The 17,932-nt window shown below is 40.0% G+C and overlaps 1 protein-coding gene across 1 annotated transcript; it reads left to right on the top strand.

The window, feature by feature from the left end:
- Window positions 1-31: 31 nt before the first annotated feature.
- hax1 (HCLS1 associated protein X-1) lies at window positions 32-17,592 on the top strand. Its single transcript, XM_061931263.1, has 7 exons — window positions 32-218; window positions 756-1,000; window positions 1,077-1,267; window positions 1,338-1,401; window positions 8,910-9,043; window positions 9,143-9,245; window positions 17,380-17,592. Exons 1-7 carry the CDS (start codon window positions 154-156, stop codon window positions 17,451-17,453), a joined length of 876 nt encoding a protein of 291 aa, XP_061787247.1. The 5' UTR covers window positions 32-153; the 3' UTR covers window positions 17,454-17,592.
- Window positions 17,593-17,932: the final 340 nt, after the last annotated feature.

The following is a 17,932-nucleotide window of genomic DNA, read 5'->3' as shown; positions in this document are numbered from 1 at the left end:
GTAAACCATTACGGTAAACACTTTCTGGCAATTGCGTCAAACTTCTACATATGCTTTACGACACTTGACAGTCCTGGTTCTGCGCAGTTATTCGCGCAGTTTTGCCATCTAACCGTTGTAGTAATTCTCTAGTTTTATGTCACACGAGGCTGAATGAGCGTTTTTGACTTATTTCGAGGCTTTTTCGGGGTTCCTGGCGGCCATTATAGTGGACGAAGGTGAGTTTGTTAACCGAAAGCTAAAAGTGGCACAGCTGACAGCTGGAAGCTAACATTAAGCTAGCACACGTTGGCTCATTCTTTGCGCTGCCAAGAAGTTTTAAGCTTTTATATGAGAATGTATCAATGGGCTTTCTTATAGCTGGTTTCTGTTGAGTAGAAATATAGTTTAAACTTGTGGAAACTAATGGAGTCTTATCTAAAAATGTAACTACCGATATTTTGCTGTCGTATATTGCTTTGGGTGCAATCACGTGACTTAGCGGCACTTCCGGGTTTCAGACGTTTACTGTTTGTTTACATCAGTGCATATTTTGAAAGGTTTGGAGGTAAATATACAAGCCAAATATGAAGAGATATTGTAGTGGTATGGAGTAGATTTAGACACTCTTTAGAAAACAATTTTTTTCAAGACAAACTATTTTCCCGTCAATGTACATAAAATTGCCAGGTCAATGAAGTTGATGCCTTTGTGACGGCAAACTAACTCTCAATGTAAATGTTTTTTTTTTTTGTTTTTTTTAAATCATTTTGTAGGGACCCCTTCTTTGATACAATGGCAGGTGATGAAGACGATGACGAGGATGATTGTGAAGATTGTTTTGAAAATGATGGCTTCCGCGGGGAACAGCAGGACCCTTTTGACAGTGCCTGGAGGTTTGGTTTCAGCTTTGGCCCTGACGGAATGCGAATGCAGGAGCCTCCCCTGTTTGGACACTTCCTCAGGGAGATGGAGGAGATGTTTTCTCAGCTTGGGCGCTGGGAGTCGATGCCTAATTCCGGTGAAGTGCCACAATTTAATAGCGACCACACACTGAGAAAGCAGCTATTTTTAGTGCTATAATTGTTGTCTTGTAGGTATTCCTAGCATTGCCCCTCCACTACAGCAGGACAAACCGGAAAAGGGAAAAAGCGGCAACCCCCTCCGAGACTTCATGCTAAAGTCCCCTGACAGTGATGCTCGAGGGTCCCGCCAAAATCCATCTCATTTTCATGAGTCGCCAGAATTCCCAAACTCGCCATTTTATGGGTGGACACCATTTTCTAAAGTAAAAAGACACTAGTTATGTACCATCTTTCTTACTGAAATCGTTTGACTGCTTTTAAATGTTTCCTCAGTTCAACGATGTTTGGAGTCAAAGGCCACGGAAAGTTCCAGAAGATGAGCGCAAAGAAGACCAAGGTGGGTTTAATCCACGTGTATTTTGACGACATTGCTGTGTAAAAACACTTTTACGCACGTGAAATTGCTTTCAAAAGCCTGTAAGTGCATGCCAGAACAACAGGCAGCGCTTTAAACTTAAGACAATTTGATCTAAACAGAAGCCTAAATCAGTCTATCATCCATCCATCCATCCATTTTCTACCGCTTGTCCCTTTGTGGGTCGCGGGGGGTGCTGGAGCCTATCTCAGCTGCATTCTGGCAGAAGGTGGGGTACACCTGGACAAGTCGCCACTTCATCACAGGGCCAACACAGATAGACAGACAACATTCACACTCACATTCACACACTAGGGCCTATATAGTGTTGCCAATCAACCTATCCCCGTCAATCAATCAAACTTTATTTATATAGAACTTTTCATGCACATGCAAGTTGCAACATAAAATGCTAGGGATGGGTTCCAAATCCGGTGCTATTTTTTTTGGCACCGACTGAATCCCACTGGTCCTTCCACTGAATCATGGTTGCGCTTGACATCACGCCTGATTGCGGACTCAGCTGGCTCTTTGCAATTCGTCATTTAGCGATTACTACAGCAGAACTAAGAGCGAACTCAGCCAAACTACCTCTAGGTAATGTTTTCAATGGCCAACAAAGCATTTGACTAAAATAACGCTACAATGTAAGTAAAGTAAGGCTCCTCTAATCCAAAAATGTGCTAGCTTGATGTTAATATACACTATATTGCCAAAAGTATTTGGCCACCCATCCAAATGATGAGAATCAGGTGTCCTAATCACTTGGCCCGGTGTATAAAATCAAGCACTTAGGCATGGAGACTGTTTCTACAAACATTTGTGAAAGATTGGGCCGCTCTGTGATTTCCAGCGTGGAACTGTCATAGGATGCCACCTGTGCAACAAATCCAGTCGTGAAATTTCCTAGCTCCTAAATATTCCAAAGTCAACTTTATTATAAGAAAAGTGAAGAGTTAGGGAACAACAGCAAGTCAGCCACCAAGTGGTACCACGTAAACTGACCGAGAGGGGTCAGCGGATGCTGAAGCGCATAGTGTAAAGACTTTCTGCACAGTCAGTTGCTACAGAGCTCCAAATTTCATGTGACCTTCCAATTAGCCCACGTACAGTTCGCAGAGAGCTTCATGGAATGGGTTTCCATAGCCGAGCAGCAGCATTTAAGCCATACATCACCAAGTCCAATGCAAAGCGTGGAATGCAGTGGTGTAAAGCATGTTGCCACTGGACTCTAGAGCAGTTGAGACGCCTTCTCTGGAATGATGGATCACACTTTTCCATCTGGCAATCTGATGGACCAGTCTGGGTTTGGAGGTTGCCAGGAGAACGGTACATTTCGGACTGCATTGTACCGATTGTGAAATTTGGTGGAGGAGGAATTATGGTGTGGGGTTGGCTTTTCAGGAGTTGGGCTTGGCCCCTTAGTTCCAGTGAAAGGAACTTTGAATGCTCCAGGATACCAAAACATTTTGGACAATTGCATGGGGTGGCACTTTAAGTACATATGTGAGTAAAGGCAGGTGGCCAAATACTTTTGACAATATAATGTACATTGGCTTTGCTATTGACATGCTACTTATCAGCATTAGCAATTTTACATGGCGATTTCAAAACCTCCAAATTTGTGAGTGAAAACTGCAACTAATATGCACATTACAATCAAACAGCTTGTCCGTATTAAGTACAATACTTGGAGTATTAACACTTTTTAGGGCGCAACAAAACACTACATTCAGCGAAGGCTAGACTGACTAAACAACTCCATACACTATACACTACTGCCATCTAACGTCTTAGACTTGCAACTATAATTGCAACTTTTTGTCATACTTGAAAATGATGCTCAGAAATGTGATATTAAAGTACCAGTAGACTGGAAAAACAAGTTGCCTCTATACTGAAGCTATTATCATATATATTTGATTTATGACACCTAAAGACTTACAAAGTCTGCGATTAAATATATGTGATCAAAATAGTACCAATCTCAAGGAGATTCCCGAGCCATTTTGAGAGACAAAGAGCTAGCCAGACACGTCATCGCGTGACATAGCGGTAGGAACCGCAGATTCCTTCTTCACCAACAACAATGCAATTCATGCAGACTTTGTGAGAGCCAACAACGATTACTTTGGGAAAAATTATGATCCAGAGCATTAAGTCTTTGATCCTCGATATAAGGAGGATGCGCTATCAGTTTTAGAAGGTTTGCTAAACCAATCCAACTTTAGTGAAACACTATGCATCATGTAACAGTATTGCTAAGTGCTAAACAAGATATACAAACAACAAAAATAATAAAACGATAGCTTACTGTAAAATGTCTGCTCTTACTTCAATGATGACTGATAGGATGTCCATATCTTCCCGTTTATATGAAGAATATATTCGTGATGCACGCGAAGGGTTAACAAGAAAAAGTCTCCCTGCAGAGACTGTCTTCAAATGTGTGTTTGTCTCCATATTTGAGTATGAATTAAATGTCACAGATGAACAACTTATAGATTAATGGCTTAATGGGCGAGCTACGTGACTCGTGTGCGCCGGCAAAGACGCAGTCGCCAGCGGAAGTGGATATTTCATCACAACATCTGGTTTCGGGGAGGAAAGTCAATTTTAGACGACCAAGTTTTTGGTGCATCCCTTGTCAATAGTGCAGAAATAATAGGCTATATGTAATATATGAATATGTATTTCGGTTCCAAAATAATAGCTATCATTGAAGGACCGGAATTGATGCTGTGGCACATTTGCTTACATGTGAGTTGAAAAATAAAGCTCACGTAGATCCACGCTGTAAGTGTCTCCTCTACTTAACAGCCATTAGAAGATTAGAACCCTCCCAAATATATTACACTATATACATATCCATTAATACATTATATTACTTACATTTATGTTCACGTAAAAAACACTAATTTTGAAGGTGTATGCACTAGCACCTCCGTGTTAGCCCAAGAGAGAAATGGACTAACTCTCGCTATGTTATTAAGACGATAAAAAAACATTTTTTCTAAAATTTCTGATATGTGGGATAAAAGTCAGCTCTGAGTCAAAAATCACACCCAGATTTTTTTTATAGACTGTGGTTTAAAACCTACAGGGTATCCATGGGGTCTAAAAAAGTCTTAAATCCAATAATTTGAATTTAAGGCCTTAAAATCTCATAAAAGGTCTTAAATATGATTTTTGAAAGGTCTTAAAAATCTATTGATGTTACTTTTTTTTAAAAACATGCATAAACTTCAGTCTCGCTTTGAAATGTTTCGATTTTTTATGACGCTATAACGTAAATACACAGCGGGACTAACTGCTGCCCGGTCAAAATTTATCGAACACCACATGTGTGCACGCAGCTGTGTGTTGACAGCTAAGTTAGCATAGCAGCGGAGAAAACATAACGAAAGCCCACAGCAAAGCCAAATTACTTGCATAAGATGGGTAAGTAAAAGTTTAACGATTTGTGTCTCCTGAACGATCAATTTAATGCATGGTTGAACCTGCTGGATGGAAACGTATAAAGTGTTTAGTTACCAGATGTGCAGCCATCGAGGAGGGAAGCTTCTAGAAATGGTCTTAAATTATTTTCAAGATGGTCTTAAAAAAAAGTCCTAAAAAGTCTTAAATTTGACATGTTGAAACCTGCAGAGACCCTGATCTAGTAATTTTGGTAAAGGTTTCTCCCTCTGGCCTTCAGGGCCTATTACTCAAACCTCTGTTTTGCCCTGGTTGAGCGGTAGGAAATTCACTGCCATTCATGACGCGATGTCTAAAATGCAGTTAAAAGGGTATCTATTGCTCCTGTGTCATCTAGAGACACAGCAATGTCCAAGTGTGTGTATCAGCATATAGTGCATCTGGAACATATTCACAGCGCTTCTATTTTTTCCACATTTTGTTATGTTAGTGATATTCCAAAATGGAATAAATACATTTTTGTCAACATTTTTTTTTTTGTGCAAATTTATTAAAAATAAAAAATCTAAGAAAGCACATGTACTAGGCATTTACAGCCTTTGCCATGAAGCTCAAAAGTGAGATCAGGTGCATCCTGTTTCAACTGATCATCCTTAATTGGACCTGTGGTAAATTTAGTTGGTTGGGTGGGCATGATTTGGAAAGGCACACATCTAAGGCTTCACACTTGACAGAGCACAAACTAAGCATGAAGTTGAAGGAATTGTCTGTAGACCTCCGAGACAGGATTGTCCCGAGGCACAAGTTTGGGGAAGGGTACTGAAAAATATCTGCTGTCTTGAAGGTCCACAAGGACAACCATCTCTGCAGCAATCCACCAATCAGGCCTGTATGGTATAGTCGCCAGATGGAAGCCATTCCTTCGTAAAAGTTTGCCAAAATCCAACTGAAAGACTCTCAGACCATGAGAAACAAAACTCTCTGGTCAGATGAGACAAAGATTGAACTCTGTGGCGGTAATGCCAGGTGTCATGTTTGGAGGAAACCAGGCACCGCTCATCACCAGGGAAATACCATCCCTACAGTGAAACATGGTGGTGGCAGCATCCAATCCAATCCATTTTATTTATATAGCACATTTCAAAAAACAATAGAAGTTTCACAAAGTGCTGCACAGAAGTAGAGACATACATACTAGGAGACTCAATAATATAAAACATTTAACTATAAAAGAATAAATACATAAAATACCTCAGAGAAAATAAAATAGACTAAAATCACACAACTCTCATGCTGGTTTAAAAGCTAAAGAGTAAAAATATGTTTTGAGACGTGATTTAAAAGTCATTAAAGAGGGAGGCGTCCGACTAGCAAGAGTGATATTGTTCCAAAGTTTTGGAGCCACAGCAGAAAATGCACAATCACCTCTGGATTTTAAACAGGTTTTCGGGACGACAAGAAGAAACTGATCAGCTGACCTCAGAAACTTTGTGGGGGTGTATATTTTTAAAAGGTCTGACATATAATGTGGCGCTAATCTGTTAAGAGATTTAAAATCAAAAACAATATTTTAAAATTAATTCTAAAATGAACTGGGAGCCAGTGAAGGGATGCTAAAATATGTTCATGTTTTTTAGTGCCAGTTAAAAGGCGAGCAGCAGCATTTTGGACTAACTGCAATCGAGCGATTGAGGCCTGGTTCATTGCAACGTAGAGTGAGTTGCAGTAGTCCAAACGTGATGAAATAAAAGCATGGGTTACCCGCTTCTTTTCTACCCTCAGAATTTTCTGATACTCTTTCCACAAGTCTTTCATGATGGCATAGGAAACATGAAGCTTATCCTTCTTCCATTTACGCTCTGCCTGTCTGCATGGACGCCTGGCCTCTCTTGTGACGTCATTTAACCATGGCTCACCTTTAGCCTTAGGGAGCATGGATTTAAAAGGAGCAATGAAATCAAGAGCTTGACAACAAGTTTGAAAACTTCTGTGTTTAAAGACAGAGAGGGCAAGGTGTCCAGGGCGGAATAAAAGGCAGAGGAGAATTCAGCAGCAGTAGATTCTTTAACTACGCGGCACCGGCACGCATGGGCGCGTGCATTTGCCACAAGACAGGGCGAGTAGAATTCAAGCATCATGCTGTGGGGATGTTTTTCAGTGGCAGGAACTGGGTGACTAGTCAAAACAGAGGGAAAGATGAATGCAGCAATGTACAGAGACATCCCAGATGAAAACCAACGCTTCCCATTTAACCTGAGTTTGAGAGGTGCAGCAAAGAGTAATGGGCGAAACTGCCCAAAGATAGGTGTGCCAAGCTTGTGGCATAATATTTTAAAAAGACTTGAGGCTGTAACTACTGCCAAAGGTGCCTCAATAAAGCATTGAGAAAAGGCTGTGAATACGTATGTACATGTGATTTTTAGTTTCTTATGACTGATACATTGCAAAATGCTCTAAAAATCCTTTTTTTACATTGTCATTATGAGATATTTTGTGTAGAATTTTAACAAAAAGGCATTTATTTCATTTTTGAATAGCATATAACAATAGCAATAACATAAAATGTGGAACTGTGGAAAAACTAAAGCGTTGTGAATGCTTTCCGGATGCACTATAACTGTGGAAACTGATCTCCAATGACGTCCCAAGAGGCAGCATATAAAAATTAAAAAGTATGGGACCTAATATTAAGCCTAAATCACCAAAATTATTCCAGAGCGCGGCCACCGCTGCTGCTCACTGCTCTCCTCATCTCCCATGGGGTGGAACAAGGGGATGGGTCAAATGCAGAGAGAAACAGGTATCCATACTCCGATAAAAACATCTGTCTGTGAGATAACCAATTAAAAACAATACGAGAGCCCAACCAGGTGTCTAATACAGTGGTTCTTAACCTGGTTTCGATCGAACCCTAGGGGTTCGGCGGAGGTCAAGACACACCCGACTCATCGTGTAAATAAAAACTTCTCCCTATCGGCGTATTACGAATACGACAACAGCAGAAGTCAGACTGATTTGCAGGTATGTAATTTGTTGTGAGTTTATGCACTGTGTTGGTTTTGTTCTATGAACAAGGTGATGTTCACGCACGGTTCATTTTGTGCACCAGTAAAAAAACATGGTAACACTTTAGTATGGGGAACATATTCACCATTAATTAGTTGCTTATTAACATGCAAATTAGTAACATATTGGCTCTTAACTAGTCATTGCTAAGTACTTATTAATGCCTTATTCGGCATGGCCTTATTATAACCCTAACCCTCTAACCCTGGCCCTAACCCTAACCTTAACCAAATAACTCTAAATTAAGTCTTTGTTACTTAGAATATGTTCCCCTCGTGTCAAAAAAACTCTAAATTGAGTCTTTGTTACTTAGAATATGTTCCCCATACTAAAGTGTTACCAAAAACATATAACTTTGTCTTGAATTTGAAAAAAACTAAACATTTTATTTTTCACTAAAGAAGGGTTCGGTGAATGTGCATATGAAACTAATGGGGTTCGGTACCTCCAACAAGGTTAAGAACCACTAGTCTAATATTGAATAAAATGTGATGGTATACGGTATCAGAAGCGGTGCTTATATCCAGCAGTACCAAACCTGAACTTTTTATTATCTAAGTTTCACCAAAATTCCGTCCGTGATAATGGGGGATCTGGGTCATCGAGGTAATGTTTTTAAGTTTGGAAAGCACTATGCGTTGCTTTTCTTTTATGTATGAAAAGTGCTTTATAAATAAAGTTTAATTGATTGATAGAAAACAGGTTTTTGAAAATCTTACTTAAGAAATGTAAGTTGGATACTGGTCGGTACTTGTGTTTGGGTCCAAGCTGCTCTTTTTCAAAAGGGGTCTCACCACCGTTTTAAAAGTGGCAGGACAGACCCTGTCAGAAGAGAGCAATTCACAAAGCTTAAAAATTGTTCCTCACAGAATCCATAAAACGATTTTAAAAATAATGTGGAAAGTAATTTCTGGAAAAGATTCAACAACAATGGCAAAACTAATAAAAGTACCTTTCCATTGGCCTAAAATGCAATATTCCTAAATAAAAAAATAAAATATCTCCAGATCTGGATTCTGCAGTGTCCTCTGGTGGTTTGGATCAGATTCTGGCTCCCCCTGCTGGCCAGGCACCAAGACTGCCTCAAAGCAGATCGTTTTTCCAGTCAGTCACTATCACCAAGGTGACGAAGCCTGATGGGGTGAGTTGGGCATTACCTACTGTTTGGTTAATAAACATTTGTAAAAATAAGGAAAACATTTTTTTAAATTATTTAATGTTTGTGTTTGGTGTACAACAGACAGTTGAAGAGCGCCGCACCATCAGAGATGGCCAAGGCAACGAGGAGACCACTGTGACCCACTCAGGAGGTGCAGGGCATCAAACTGGACCAGACATTCAGGGTTAGTACATACAAGAGATCGACCAATTATTTGCACTAATATTTTTCATTTTGACAAATATCGGTTTTGGCCTTTTTTTTTTTTTTTTTTTTTTAAATCTGTATCAGCTTTTTTTTTAAATCGGTATCTGACTCCTTTTTTTTACATAACTACAACATAACTACATCAGCAGATACAATATATACACATATAATACCAGGATATTTAGTGAAGTACATAGTAATAACCACTGCTCAAGCACCAGCCAAATTGCCCAGCATTTTCTAAAAAAATTTAAAGGGGAAATTCACTTTTTTTTTTAAATTTTGCCTATCATTCACAATCCGAATGTAAGACAAGAACACTTATGGTTTTCTTTTTTTATGCTTTGTAATTTGTAAATAAATGCTAGAAAAAGCCAGCTAACAATGTAGCCAATGGGATTTGCTCTGTCCTGCCTATAAAGCGCTCAAAACGCTAAAAAACCTCTATCGTTTTATATACACACTGTAAGTATATCTATATATAACAGGCACATTCATAATAACATGTAATATTTATGTATGTTGCTTATTTTAAGCATACCTCGGCGTAGTAATTTCGCAGACGTATCACAACGCTTGCTTTTTCCTTTGACAACAACACTACTAATCATGGCAGACTTCATGAGAGACAACACGGACCACTTTGGGACAAATGATAATCCAGAACCTTATATTTTGTAGCCTGAATATAAGGTGGATGAGCTACATGTTTTACAAGCTGTGTGCTTAAGAGATCCAGCTTTGGTGAAACAAGCATTATGTAGCTGTATTGCTAGTTATAGATTCCTAATGAAGCCTTTAGCTTGACGCTCCTCTACTTTCTCCTGCTTCCGCTTGCTGCGGTGACAACAAACAAAACTCCAGACGGTCCTCTTCGTTTTGTTTAGTTTACTTGTGAACTTAATAATTCAAAAACGTAAAACAATAACGTTGTGGGAACAAATGAATGGCAAAATAAAGAGAGTTTGTTACAGTATGAGTTAGAAAAAGCAAGAGTAAGGAAAAAGTAAGAGTGAGGTTAAAAAAACTGTGTGGCTCAATTCCCCCGCACCTGACTGCCATTACCCATAATGCACTGTGTCCAAAAACCACATACCACACAGATCCTTCCGCCATATATGCAATTTAAACAGTTACGTCATCAAATTATTTAGACAAATGTAATAATTATTCTAAGCATGCAAATAAAGTAAATAGTCCCATTTTGGCTGAATAAACAAAAAGCACCTTCCATAAAATGTAAATGAACTTAAACAGCATCTAGGCTCCTACACTAGTGCTAAACAAGAAATACCATCTACCAACATAATAAAACGATCACTTACATTACAATGTCTGCTTTCACTCAAATCCCGACTGATAGGATGTTCTTATATTTCCGTTTAGATTAAGAGTTATTCATGATCCACACAAAATGTTAAAGAAAATGTTACGGCGTAGACCAATGTCTTTTTGTGTCTTTCTCACCATCTCCAGGTATAAGTTGGATGTCACAGAGCTCAGTTTATGGCTATACAACCTTTTATTATCCAAGTGTGAGGCATGATTTCTAATTAAGAATTAATTTAGAGGCGATCATGATGCAGTAGCTCTCTGTAATCACGGCGCGGCTAAAAATAGTTTGCTTGTGCTAGTTTAAATTATAACAATTTGTTGGCGGTTTTTGGATGCATAGAGTGATTTAGAGGCAGAATTGATTACTCCTATTATCTGCATTGCTAGCCACTTAGAACAAGCAGATTAATACAAATTGGAATGCCAATAAAATATATACTTACCATATTTTTTGCACTATAGGGCGCACTGGATTATAAGGCGCACTGTCAATGAATAGTCTATTTTCGATCTTTTTTCATATACAAGGCGCACCGGACTGAATAAGGCGCATTAAGCAAAACAAAACATTCAGATAAGTCAGTCAGTCAAACTTTATTAAACGCGTTCACAATAACTCTACATTGTTGAAATGTTAATGAGCGTATTCACAATCACTCCCAACCTTGTTCAGTTGTAACATATAAAATACAACACAACACACTCACTTTTTTTTAGTTTATTCCTTGTCCACAAATCCCTCAAATTCTCCATCCTCAGTGTCCAAGTTTAACAGTTGGGCGATTACGGCATCCAACATGCCCGAATCACTCTCGCCATAATCCGAGTCAGTGTCGCTGCTGTTAGCTGGTAGTTGTGAAGTGAATTATATTTACGTAGCGCTTTTCTCTAGTGACTCAAAGCGCTTTACAAAGTGAAACCCAATATCTAGTATTTAAACCAGTGTGGGTGGCACTGGGAGCAGGTGGGTAAAGTGTCTTGCCCAAGGACACAACGGCAGTGACTAGGATGGCGGAAGCGGGGATTGAACCTGCAACCCTCAAGTTGCTGGCACGGCCGCTCTACCAACCGAGCTATACCGCCCTAGCTCAGAGATGGTTCCGGCCTTTGTGGAAGCCAGTCCAGGCATCCACGATCCATTGGCATATAGTGGCGTAAGTCGCCCGGCGCTGTATCCCTGTCTTGGTGAATGTGTGTTCGCCTTCTGTCATCCACTGCTCCCACGCAGCTCGCAGTTTAAGTTTGAATGCCCTGTTGACACCAATATCAAGCGGCTGGAGTTCTTTAGTTAATCCACCCGGAATGATAGCAAGCTCCGAATTAGTTTGCTTCACTTGGTTTTTGACAGCATCGGTGAGATGGGCGCGCGTGGAGTCGCACGCAAATCAAGAGGGACGGAGATTTGTGAAAAAAGCCATCCAGTCTCTTGACGTAAATTTCTCTCAGCCACTCACTCATCTTTTCCCCGTCCATCCAGCCCTTTGGGTTAACTTTGATGATGACGCTGGGTGGGAACGTTTCTCTTGGCAAAGTTTTCCTCTTGAAAATGACCATGGGTGGAAGTTTCTGGCCATTAGCCTGGCAACCGAGAACTACAGTGAAGGATGACTTCTCGTTCCCTGTGGTGCATATAGACATCGTTCTGGTCCCTGTTTTCTCCACAGTGCGGTTCACGGGGATATCAAAGGTGAGGGGAACCTCGTCCATGTTGATTATGTGCTCTGGCCGGATCTTCTTTTCAGTATGCGCGGAAAATGCCCAGCTTTTCTACGTAATATTTTGGAAGTTGCTGCAAGATGGTAGTTTGTGTGTGGAAAGATTACGTCTTTTCATAAAACGAAAGCACCAAGAAGGACCTCCTCGAAAGTCATTGATATCCATGTCCCGTGCTAATGCTGTTGCCTTCAGTCGAATAGAGACTGTAGAGGCGCTTCTACCTGCTGCTGTCGGTTCAATAACCCACTGTTCAATGTTGTCCTCTAACTCGCTTTGTTCCCGCGGAAACTCTGTGTGGTCTTCTTTACTTGGCCCAGGTCCTGTTCTTGCGTCCTCCACTTCCGTACCATTGATTCATTAATGTTGAATTCTCTCGCAGCAGCTCTATTCCCATGTTCTACTGCGTGACTGATAGCCTTGAGTTTGAAGTCCGCGTCGTAAGCGTGTCTTTTGACGGGTGACATTTTGGGGTCCTTCTACACACACACACACACACACACACACACACACACACACACACACACACTGTAATATTGTGGTGAAGCACAGTAATTTATTACTCCGCGACACTCCTGGCTACGGTAGCCGTAATGCTGCAAGCGGTGCGACTTTGGTAGAATTTTGAGCGCAGTATGTAATGTTTTATATTTTCAATGGAACTTTTAAAATGTTGGTTTTTACTTGAGTCATATTGCAGTCTACACGTATCTCTTATGTGTGACTGACATCTACTGGTCACACTAATCATTTCACCAAGTACCAAATAAAATAGCTTCGAGGTCGGTAAGCTCAACCAAAATGTTTCCGTACATTAGGCGCACCGGGTTATAAGGCGCACTGTCGAGTTTTGAGGGAAAAAAAGGATTTTAAGTGCGCCTTATAGTCTGGAAAATATGGTATGTGTTTTTGTCTCATAATGATTGTGAATGCTAGCTCCCATTTTAAGAACAAAAATTACTCTTATTTTCAATAATTCTCCCCAAATATGTTTTGTTATCTGACAGGGCATTTCTATGAGTTCTTGTAAGAATTCTTACCCAGTCTGCTCAGCTGCTTTCACCACCCTCCCCGCCCCCACTCCTTTCTCTCCCTCATGCATTGCCGTTTTTTTTCCTACTTTCCTGGCATCTTCCCGGTCTCTATTTTTTTGTTTTCCCTATTGTAGCGTTCGAGTCGCTCAACAAGTGTGGGCTCATTTAAGGAGCGTCGCAATTTTCATGTTCTGTCTGTCATTCAATGAAATAACAATGCGACAAAGATGAATGGACATGAAGACAGGAAAGATATCTATGCCAAAAATCCAAACTTTGTGTAAATATCTTGACAAATAGGAGACTTATTATTACCGAAAATGTCAGACTTTAAGCCGCTACTTTTTTACTACGCTTTGACTCCTCCTGTGGATAATTTATTGGTATTTCTTCGTTGATGGCCATAATGCAAATAGTTAAAAACAAAAAAAAGCAAAGACACTGAAAATGTGTTGTTTGTGCTATAGGGCAATCTTTTGGAAGAGTTGGCTTAGTGCAGGCGCTACAGTGCCCTTCTGTTTTTATTGCTTTAAACCGCTGCCGTTCCGTCTTCTAGCTGTCAATAGTGTTTCTACTCATATGGATTCTTCATTTATCACTCCAAGCAACATTTGTATGTTTTACAATATAACTAAAACAATTCATATTTACTAAACTGTCCCATGTGTGATGTCCGTAAGAGTGTTTTCATGCATATTTGTACATGCTATCGTAATGTAATCAAGCGAGTGTCGTTAGCATTAGCTAATATGCTAACACGTTTACAAGTGTCTGTGTTAGTATTATTAACTTACAATGGCATTATTTTTGTATTGTTTCAGTGTCAGAAATTCTTAAGTAGGTAAATAATCCAAGAAGTGAATTCAACCGTGGAGTGATTGAATCTGTTTAGCTGATTGGAGAGCTAGCTTTTGCAGCTATCCATGACGGTGACTTCTGTTTTGTGTGATCAACCGTTTTACTGCCGTGTTACAGGCACCGTTTGGAAACAATTAAGGTATGTAAATAAATATTTACAAAACTTTCTGTGTAAATAAATAATTTTGCAACGTTTATATCTGAGGTTTATAGTTACTGTATGTGTGGCAAATATATGGAAAAACATTTTTATTTGTAAAAATGTATTGGGTGCAGCTTGTATAGGTAGGTGCGCTCTATGGTCAGGAGAATGTGATAAGTAATAAATAGCAGGCAGCAGCTCACACAATCTCCAGAAAGATAAGCTACTGGGAGCAGCCCAGAATTGTTTTTATTCAATGGGGAACTGCTCTTTTTTGGGAATGTTGCCTATCGTTCACAATCATTATGAGAGATATGACGATGGATGGTTTTTTTTTTTGCATTGTAAATATTAAATAAATGCGATCTAAAGTTTGCTTACAATAGAGCCAATGGGAGCCGTGCAATTCCACCTACAAAGCCCCTAAAAAAACATCCAAACACCTCCATTAAGGTTTTATATACATGAAGTAAGTATATATGTAATGTACTAACAGGCACATTTATAATAACATTTAATATCTACGTATTTTGATCATTTTAAGCATACGCAGCGCATTAATTTCCAAAACGCATCAAGTTTGTTTGTTTTTTTCTTCCCCTTTCATCACTAATTATTACTCATTGCAGACTTTATGAGAGCCAACGCGCATAATAAAACATCACTTACTGTGCAATGTCTGCTGTCATTAGGAGAGAGAGAGAGAGAGAGAGAGAGAGAGAGAGAGAGAGAGAGAGAGAGAGAGAGAGAGAGAGAGAGAGAGAGAGAGAGAGAGAGAGAGAGAGAGAGAGAGAGAGAGAGAGAGAGAGAGAGAGAGAGAGAGAGAGAGAGAGAGAGAGAGAGAGAGAGAGAGAGAGAGAGAGAGAGAGAGAGAGAGAGAGAGAGAGAGAGAGAGAATATGTATGTGTGTATATATATATATATGTGTGTGTGTGTATATATATGTGTGTGTGTGTGTGTGTGTGTATATATATATATATGTATATATATGTGTGTATATATCAGTGATGTGCGGTGAGGTTCATGACTGGTGAGGCACTGACTTCATCACAGTCAGATTTCCAAACATATGAACCCTAAAGAGTATCTTATTCACCATTTGATTGGCAGCAGTTAATGGGTTATGTTTAAAAGCTCATACATACCAGCATTCTTCCCTGCTTGGCACTCAGCATCAAGGGTTGGAATTGGGGGTTAAATCACCAACAATTATTCCCGGGCGCGGCACCGCTGCTGCCCACTGCTCCCCTCACATCCCAGGGGGTGAGCAAGGGGATGGGTCAAATGCAGAGGACAAATTTCACCACACCTAGTGTGTGTGTGACAATCATTGGTACTTTAACTTAACTTTAACTTTACACATACAAACTGTAGCACACAAAAAAGCACATTTAATTAAAAAAACGTTGTTATGGTCTTACCTTTACTTATAAGTGCGGGAACAGTGGTGTTCGTGTTGGAGGAGTTGTGAATGAATGAAATATGAAATCCGTGCTGCAGTCTGCAGGTGTACCTAATGTTGTGTCCCTGCAGTCGTTCACGGCTCCTCCGGCGCGAGCAATGTTGTTTTTGCACTTTTTGGCTTCTTGTTAAGTGACTTTTTTTGGGTGGATTCAGTCTTGCACGTGGAAGGTGTGGGCTTTGGTTGGTGTGGCACTCCCGTCGGGGGGTGCAGTCTGCGGCGGAGGTGCGTTAACCGGCACCAGGAGGCGGGATTACGCGAGCCTCACACAGTGCGTCTTCGCAGCAGTTTTATGATTGCTCAGCACAAGAAATACGTTACACACATACAGTTGTTGACAAAATACACTGTACATTATATACCTCAGCTAACTAAACTATGGAAATGTATAATATAATTCATATAGCAATACGGTCTCACTGCACAGCAGGCCAGCAGTTAGCCGAGTCCGCAATCCATGGTGAGGCACAATTGAGTGACGTGCCTCAACTGGCTGCTGATCACCGCACCGTCTCTTCTCAGTATTTGAACGGCAAATGTGAAAATTCAGCAATTTTGAATAAAAATAATCTAAAACTGGTGAAGTTAAATGGAAAATAACTTTATAGTATAATCACTGGATACATATAACAATTTAATTAATTTTTTTTCTTTTTACATTTTTTTTCTTTCCATGATGGCAGGTGAGGCCCCGCCTCACCTTCCTCTAGTGACCGCACGTCACTTGTCCATGTGATGTCAGATGAAACTAAAATTGAGCGGTTTGGCCACAATACCCAGCAATATGTTTGGAGGAGAAAAGGTGAGGCCTTTAATCCCAGGAACATCATGCCTACCGTCAAGCATGGTGGTGGTAGTATTATGCTCTGGGCCTGTTTTGCTGCCAATGGAACTGGTGCTTTACAGAGAGTAAATGGGACAATGAAAAAAAAGGATTACCTCCAAATTCTTTAGGACAACCTAAAATCATCAGCCTGGAGGTTGGGTCTTGGGCGCAGTTGGGTGTTCCAACAGGACAATGACCCCAAACACACGTCAAAAGTGGTCAAGGAATGGCTGAATCAGGCTAGAATTAAGGTTTTAGAATGGCCTTCTCAAAAGTCCTGACTTAAACGTGTGGACAATGCTGGACAAACAAGTCCATATCAGAAAACCAACAAATTTAGCTGAAGTGCACCAATTTTGTCAAGAGGAGTGGTCAAAAATTAAACAAGAAACTTACCAGAAGCTTATGGATGGCTACCAAAAGTGCCTTATTGCAGTAACACATGCCAAGGGACATGTAACCAAATATTAACATTGCTGTATGTATACTTTTGACCCAGCAGATTTGATCACATTTTCAGTAGAACTATAATAAATTCATAAAAGAACCAAACTTCATGAATGTGTTTTGTGACCAAGAAGTATGTGCTCCAATCACTCTATCAAAATAAGAGTTGTAGACATGATTGGAAACTCAAGACAGCCATGACATTATGTTCTTTACAAGTGTATGTAAACTTTTGACCACACCTGTATAAACTCTACCAAGTAAAGGTTTCTAATGTCATGTTTTTTATTGTAGGTGCTCGCAGCCCATTTTCAGACATGCCCAATGATGACAACTTCCTATCCAAGCTCTTTGGAGGCTTGAAGTGATGTTATAACTGTTTTGTATAAATCTATATGGTGAAAGGTGAGAACGCTAAATAATTACTTATTTTTTTATTGTTGCATAGACGTATGGATGCATGGGAGAGTGTTGATGACGAATGAAAATAAAGAATCTTGAGATTGACATGTTGCTCTGTTTGCATGCAGCATTTAAGAGCGTTTGGTGTTATATAATGGTCAGTGTAATGACCAAAGTGTGAGTTGCATGTTGGTGGATGTGAATGAAGCCTGAAATGCTTGAAACGTTGTTTCCCTGAGATGTGTGTTTTACACAGAGCAGTACAGGAAATGACAGATGAGTGGAGATGAGCAGCAAAGCAGGTACGCCTAGCAAATTTTTCTTATCCACTTTTATTCTACTCTTATGTATGTGTGAGATGTAGCTTTCAGCTCCATTACATGAGTGGAAACTACCTCGTCAGGTACAGCTCGGATCCACTTGATGACAAAGGTCCGCTCATCTG

This window comes from Nerophis lumbriciformis, linkage group LG37 (assembly GCF_033978685.3).
Source record: "Nerophis lumbriciformis linkage group LG37, RoL_Nlum_v2.1, whole genome shotgun sequence".
Classification (NCBI taxonomy): Eukaryota; Metazoa; Chordata; class Actinopteri; order Syngnathiformes; family Syngnathidae; genus Nerophis; species Nerophis lumbriciformis.
Note: the sequence above shows the minus strand (reverse complement) of the source record. Positions and strands in the feature narration are given on the sequence as shown.

Coding starts and splice junctions, on each gene's coding strand:
- hax1 (XM_061931263.1), top strand. CDS start 154: ATGAGCGTTTTTGACTTATTTCGAGGCTTTTTCGGGGTTCCTGGCGGC. Junction 1,001..1,076: donor GGAGTCGATGCCTAATTCCG/GTGAAGTGCCAC, acceptor GTTGTCTTGTAG/GTATTCCTAGCATTGCCCCT. Junction 9,044..9,142: donor AGGTGACGAAGCCTGATGGG/GTGAGTTGGGCA, acceptor GGTGTACAACAG/ACAGTTGAAGAGCGCCGCAC.